This window comes from Lactuca sativa, chromosome 5 (assembly GCF_002870075.4).
Source record: "Lactuca sativa cultivar Salinas chromosome 5, Lsat_Salinas_v11, whole genome shotgun sequence".
NCBI lineage: Eukaryota > Viridiplantae > Streptophyta > Magnoliopsida > Asterales > Asteraceae > Lactuca > Lactuca sativa.
Window position 1 is genome coordinate 304341609 of NC_056627.2, and position 7671 is coordinate 304349279.

Here is a 7671-nt window from a genome sequence, read left to right on the forward strand (position 1 = left end):
ATTTCACTCAAATTGCTAACTTGATTGTTTTAGGTATGGTGGTCATTTGGTTGCTTCTAGTGCTTCCTTATGAATGTGTTAAGAATATCTAGAAGATGAAAAAGATTAATTAAGTCTAAGAAATCCTACTAATCATATGTGACATTAACTAGAGATTTGAATCCCTCTTACATTTATAAAAATTTTCGGGAGACTAGCTAGACATTTGAGGTCAGTACATTATCACATGGGCACAAGTCCCCTATTATAACAATTTAGTTTAAGTTTTTCTTGTATTATATATACGATAATATTTCTTGATTAATTCCATGCAAAGTTTTCTGAGAAATAGTATTTATATGATGACGTCTTTGAAATGTTTATGTAAGACGTTTACAAATTTTAAATCATGATATCAATGTATTTTAGAGGTTTAAGAGTGAAATGGATATCCCAACGGTGATCCTGTGAAAAGTTAGTGGGCTATATGAGAATATATGTAACACTCAAAATTTTCAAATAAATTTTTCATTTTTAAATTCATTCAAAACACAATTTAACATCTCTCATATCCAAATTATAAATGTTCAAAACCCAAACATCAAAACTATTTGTCACATATCCCAGAATACTCAAAACGTAAATCAACAAGATGGTGTGTACACTCATGTCGGCGCCTTCCTGTGATCCTAAGATGTACCTGAAACACATTTCACACAACACTGTAAGCACAAGGCTTAGTGAGTTCCCTAAAATACCACACACAAATAATTAGCCTCTTATGGCTATATCTCGATAAGGACCCTCCAGTCATATGTCTCTATGAAGACCCTCCGGTCTCACGACTCAGTTTACCCTCTAGTCCTATCACAATAAATACACATAATAATATACAACATAAATCACAAAGACAGAAAACATAATATCACATGTCTCAATATAAGCACATAAGACCCTCCGGTCGATAACACAAATAAGACCCTCTGGTCGCACAATGATTACCACTCGGGTAAATATAGTGAGAAGACTCACCTCGTAAGTAAAGCAAGTATGTCTCGTACTCAAACTGTCAGTCTGGACTCCGCCTACATATATCACAATCATTTATAATTAACAATTTATATTATCACTCCAAGGATGTTAAGTTAACTCCTCTACTAAATCTCAGAAAGGGTGACAGACCATTTTACCCCTCCATGGTCTCCAAAGTCCACAACTTGACCAAACCCTAAAAGTCAACACTCAGGTCAACAGTCCATGTTCACTCAACTTGTCGAGTGCATCTATGCGACTCGTTGAGTTCCTTCTGTTCTCAGAAAATCGGGAAAATTTGAGTCAACTCGCCGAGTTTGCACAGTGTCCAGAATATCGGGGAAAACCATAGCCAACTCGTCGAGTTCATTCAGACCTTTCACTCATTCAGATGCCTTTAAGCGAGACTAAGGTCCCAAACTCTAGATCTAGCCCTCTAGGGCTGAGATACCATGTAAAGCTACAAGCTTTACGTCCATTCATGACATTTAGGGGCTAAGTTTGCCAAAACAAGGCTCAACAAGGGGTTTAAAGCATGAAGATTGGCCAAAGCTTGATAAAGCTTGAGTCTTTAGGCCTAAAGGGCCTAATAGTGTCCAAATCTAAAGTCTTTGCTTCAAAACATGCTTAAAACCAATAATGACTCAAAAAGAAGCTAGAAATGCTCATAAACTCTCTAATGGAGAGATCTAACAAACAAGTGATCAAGGTAATAGCTTTTTACCTTCAAATGACTGCTACAACTAATTGGATGCCAGATCTAAGGACTCTTTCTTGTTCCAAGCCCTTTACTCTTTAAGTTTATGGGAGTCGGGATGTTACAATATAACGAAGATCATGAATAGACACACGACAATTGTTATTTTCTATGTAAGAAAGAGTTTGGCTAATCATGGAACGGTGATAATATACATCAAAGCTTTAGTTTACATGAGAATTTGGTGTTGAGACTTCTCAAAGATGATTAGTTAGGAGTGATCAATAATGTATTTGAATCTGAAAGTACTATATTGTAATATGTGATCGGATCGAGATTAAAAAGATAAAGATGGGGTATACTCCAAATTATGACTTCACATGAGAAAATGAAAATTACGATATATATATATATATATATATATATATATATATATATATATATAAACTGATGTATATGATCAAGTTCGTCGTCTTGGTAAAAAAGAAACCAACTATACCTACGTAGATAGGGTAAGTTGAGTTGAATCTACAGGGAGTTCGCGGTAAAACTTCATGGTAAATATTCAACGAAAAAACTACCACTTGCAACTATCAAGGAAAAAAATTAACTAAGGCCCTGTTTGATATGGCATCTGACTGAGTCAGGTCAGACATTTTTGCTGACTCGGTCAGACAAAAGGTGTTTGATAGACAAAATCTTGGTGTCTGACTGAGAAAGAAGTTGGGAGTTGGAGAAAGAAAACAAGGCTTTCCAATAGTACCCTTGGCTTGGATAAAAATTCACAACTAATGAAAGCTACAATAATAGAACTTGGGTCTCCCTTGTAAAAGCAATGGTGTTTACCAGCAAGCTGAAGGGTTTTTTGTGTTTTATGTTTAAAATAATATATTTAATGTCTATTATGGTGGAGGTTTTTGTATAAATTATTATTATTATTATTATTATTATTATTATTATTATTATTATTATTATTATTATTATTATTATTACTATTAATGTCTATTATTATTATTATTACTATTACTATTATTATTATTATTATTATTATTATTATTATTATTATTATTAATGTCTATTATTATTATTATTATTATTATTAATGTCTATTATTATTATTATTATTATTATTATTATTATTATTAATGTCGTCTACTACTACTACTACTACTATTATTATTATTATTATTATTATTATTATTGTAATATTGCATAGAAACGTGTATAGCATCAGGGTAAAATGGTCATTTTACACAAGTCAACACATTCGGTCAGATTTTCAATCAAACAACATGATTTCTTACTCAGACGGACCTTTCTCAGTCGGCACTTTATCAGTCAGCAACTATCAAACAGGGCCTAAGATTTAAATAAAAAGGTCAGGAAGTTTGTATTGCAAACAATTACCAATGATAAATAAATGTTACTTTGGTTCAATGTGAGATGATTAAGACTCAAGTGTTTATTTCCCCTTAAATTCTATTTTATTTACGAAAACATAACCAATGTCAATTAACATGCAATAAAATCAATTGACATTAATGTAATAAAGTGATTGTAATTTTTACATTTGGCATAAAATTTGAAGCAATAGTTGCTCATGGTCGACTCAAAAGAGATGTTTGTCGGCAGGGTCGACTCAAGTCGATTTGAGGCCTTGGTAAAATAAAAAAAATAAGGTCATTTTTTTGCCTCTACATGCGATAACTTAATATCAAAAACTTTTTTATTTCTAAAAAATTATAAGAAGATATATAAAAATAGATTCCACAAATTTAGAGGTCTTGAGTTATCACTCATATTGTCTTACCCTTTGATACGAACTTATTTGTCGGAGGAATTCAATGTTAGAAATCATTCATTGTCCATGTGTAATGTAATGTGTATTTATAACTTGAAAATTTGAAATGGAGCAATCGACAAATTATGATTTTGGTTAATTTGTAACTAATATGAGTTTTATGAAGTTTTTGTTAGAAGGTTAAATGATTTTTTTATTTAACAGATTCGTTCAACAATCTTACCAAACAATATTTAAATCATTCATGCATCTTAACAATTCATCACTAAATCATTCCATTTCTACCAATATGTCATAACTGATTCCTTCACACGACTGATACTTACCTCGTTGTGGATCTTAATAGCATTAGTTCATACAAAACAAAACAATTTATTAGATGGCTAGAAATACAAAAACAATTTTGTAATCAATATTACTAAAACACTATGTTAAAGGATATATTCATAATAAAAACTTCATAACAAACTAAATTATATGTTTTAAATAATAAATATAGTTAGATTAGGAAGGTTTATGATGATTTACAAGGGACCATGACCATACCATGAGGACAATGGAATATAATTTCTTATAAGTGCACGTCATATTGCCGTTTTTTGTACGCTCTATTTATCTCCTTCACCACTCCCCCACGATTCTCGAACTCCAGCAGCTTCTCTCCACACAAATCACACGAATCGGAGCAAATACAGCGATAATCCGAACAAGATGTCGTGGCAAGCATACGTCGACGACCACTTGATGTGCGAGATCGAAGGAAATCACCTCTCTTCCGCCGCAATCATCGGTCACGATGGGAGCATCTGGGCCCAATCATCCAACTTCCCTTCGGTCTAATTTCTCTCCATTACGTTTCACTTTTTACCTAGTTTCGCTTCATCTAACTCGTTTTAGGACGTTTGACTTCGATTTAACTTCGGATCTGATCCAAATCGTCGCTGTTTATTGTTAGAATAGTTGAATTTTTTCCGTGAGATTTTGCATGTGGTTGATTCGTTTGATCTGTTATGGACCTTGATGTGAATAGCTATACTGTTTGAGTTCTAGAGGCGCATGTGTTTTCATCGACGTTAAGGTGTAAAAACGCCGAGTCTCTGCTTATTTTGACCTAATTTATTTAAAATCAAATTCAACCAGTACAAAATCTTGACATGACGTATGATTGTAAACTTGATCTCGACATTCGATTAATTTGAATGATGTGAAATATCTGGATCGAAACAAGGCTGAATGAGAAACCATTATTGATTATTTGGTCACTATAAAGGGAGAAAAGCTTTTTGGATGAGAAACATCAACAACGAGAGACACATGACACATATTAACACCATGAAATCTTCAGATATTAGATTAGTTCGACTAAAAATCTGGTTATGGCAGAAACATATACAAATTCAATGTTTCTATATGCTTTTTTGTGTGGGCTTCAACCTTCAAGACATCACAAACCCATCTCTAGATGTTTATGATATGCCACTAACATTCATCTTTCATGCCTGATAATTTCACAGGTTAAACCAGAGGAAATAACTGCAATCATCAATGACTTCAATGAACCTGGTTCACTTGCCCCAACTGGTTTATACCTTGGTGGGACCAAGTACATGGTTATTCAAGGTGAAGCTGGAGCCGTGATTCGAGGGAAAAAGGTAATATCACTTCACAATTCACATCGATCTTGATTTCATAAATATCATATATAAAACACAAGGGTATATAAGTAATTTTGACTTGCAGGGACCAGGAGGTGTTACTGTTAAAAAGACGACAATGTCCTTGATCATTGGTGTGTATGATGAACCCATGACTCCAGGGCAATGCAACATGATTGTTGAAAGGCTTGGTGACTATCTCCTGGAACAGGGTTTTTAATTGATCTTTGGTATGTTTTTGTGTTTGCCCCTCTTGGTATTATTGATCTGTTGCATTTGGTGAGGGGCAGTTTGGTAAATTTGGAATATTATTTTGCAGGGAAGTGATACAATTTTAGTAATTAAAGTTGTGCAAAGATGTCCTGGAGTTGTAAGCCAGGTGGTTTGTGCTTGATACTTTTCACCTGTATTAAGTGTGATGATGGAAGTGGGACACTTGTTTAGTTCCTTATTTTTATTTTTTTAAAACTTTATGGAGTGATTTTTGATGGATGTTTTTAAATGATTTGGGATTATCTCATATTAATATGACTACACCTTTGCTTGTGTAACATTTTTTTGTGGTTTTATTCACCTCTTAATCCATTAATAATGGTAGAATGTGTGTTTTGCGTTTGAGCCTTGTGGTCCCCTATGTTAAAAAACATGATTTGACAAGACAGATTGTAATGGGTTTTAAAAAAAGTTGGATAAAAACTAGTATCAATCTCTTATGTATGTAAAAGACATGAATGTCTTTCTTATCGTCTTATTGTAAAAGTTTTGTGATTTTGTACCACATTTATCCTATATAGGCAGAATGTATAACACCGTTCTTCCTCGTAACAAAATCTGAATAAATATCTCCAATGTTTGGAGAGAGCAATGCAAAAAAACTATTTATTTTTATGTTATTAGGTAATATGCATTCAAGAAGAGCATGTTCTTAGTTGATTTAGTGAATATATTCTTAAAAAGTTAAAATCAATGTGTTAGGGAGGATGGAGTCCTACCCTCCTAACCCATTGAACCTAAACCTACTGTCACATCAATTTTTTTTTCTTTATCTTTTTAACCAACAATATACAGAAATCCTATCTTTTTCAACCCACTCGATTAAAAAAAATATACAAAACAACTAAGGTATAAGTTTTAAAACATATAGTACAAGAGAAAGTAGAGAGAGATGATGAAGTGGGTTAGAGAAACCAATTAACCAACCTATAGAAACGGGAGTGGTACTGTCGATAACTCTATAGTTAATTAAGATTTTACCTTTGATTGTTTTGTATTTTTTTTTTAATTGAAAGGGTTGAGTGGGTTCAAAAAGATAAAGTTTCCATGTTTTGTAGGTTGAGAAAGATGAAGACAAATAAAAGAGAAAAAATGATGTGGGTAGTGGGTTCAGTGGATTGGAAAGAAATGACTCTCTCCTCCCTTAAGAGTATATATTGCAAGTTTGTTATAATGTTTTAGAGTAGTATCATACATACTTATAAAACTAACATTTTTTCTTAAATATCATGTATTTGAAACCTTTTTTTTTAATTTTCTCAAACCACATTCATTTGAAACCCTATTTTTTAACTAATGCAACTCAAAAGTTTTCTTAATTATGATTTAACACTCAAAAGTTTTATAACTTATATTATGTTTAATTAGCATTTAGTGAAAAATCTACTATAAAAAGACTAATCTTCTGTGTCTTTTGTATTATATAAAATCTTACATGTAAGAAGGATTTTAAGATATTGTGATTCAAAAGTTTTCATATAGTTGAAGCATTCACGATCCAAATATGATGATTTGAAGAAATTAGTTATGTCGTATCAATGGTAATTGTAATATGATTTTTTCTTTCAACCAAAATAAATGAAGCTTTTCTGTTCTTTCTTTATATCCAGTTTCTCATTTAATTTTTATATGTGATTTTTGTGTATTACTCAATCTTGAATGTGACTCTCAAAACATCAATGTTTTGCTTGGAATATCTTTATGATTCTTCTTTTTCAAGAAAAATATTTTGATTGCAGGTTAGTGAAGAATTATCATTAAGTTTCTATGGTTGAATGGTGTTAAATGAAGAAAGAAGATTCATAAAATGGATATAGGTTTTTTTGTTTGAGTAAAGTTAACGAATGTTAGTTTTTCTTTTGATTTAAATGTATGTTTATGTAACATTTTTATTTATATATTCAACCACCCAATGCTCTTATTTATTTGATTGTAGTTTTTCTATTTTGATTATGTTTATTTTCTATTGTTTTTTGTTGGATTATCCTACACAACATATTTAAAAGACAATATTTAAAAGATAACATAATTTTGAACATTTGATATATAATTATGATAGACCTATCATGATATGTTCTTCATATAAAAGTTATTTATCCATATTACTACGACAAGAATTACATATGACATTTACGAATATATATATATATATATATATATATATATATATATATATATATATATATATATATATATATATATTATATGTGATTTGTTTAACATGTATATGCACC

General features: G+C 31.4%; 1 protein-coding gene across 1 annotated transcript; it reads left to right on the forward strand.

The window, feature by feature from the left end:
• Window positions 1-4097: 4097 nt before the first annotated feature.
• On the forward strand, window positions 4098-5717 carry LOC111888040 (profilin-2). The gene is made up of 4 exons (XM_023884153.3): window positions 4098-4343; window positions 5024-5161; window positions 5250-5394; window positions 5484-5717. The coding sequence occupies exons 1-3, from the start codon at window positions 4221-4223 to the stop codon at window positions 5382-5384; spliced, it is 396 nt and encodes a 131-aa protein (XP_023739921.1). The 5' UTR covers window positions 4098-4220; the 3' UTR covers window positions 5385-5394; window positions 5484-5717.
• Window positions 5718-7671: the final 1954 nt, after the last annotated feature.

Bases quoted from the DNA above. Each gene is read 5' to 3' on its own strand.
- LOC111888040 (XM_023884153.3), top strand. From the start codon at position 4,221: ATGTCGTGGCAAGCATACGTCGACGACCACTTGATGTGCGAGATCGAA. The intron at 4,344-5,023 runs GTCTAATTTCTC...ATAATTTCACAG, and splicing joins AATCATCCAACTTCCCTTCG to GTTAAACCAGAGGAAATAAC. The intron at 5,162-5,249 runs GTAATATCACTT...TTTGACTTGCAG, and splicing joins CCGTGATTCGAGGGAAAAAG to GGACCAGGAGGTGTTACTGT.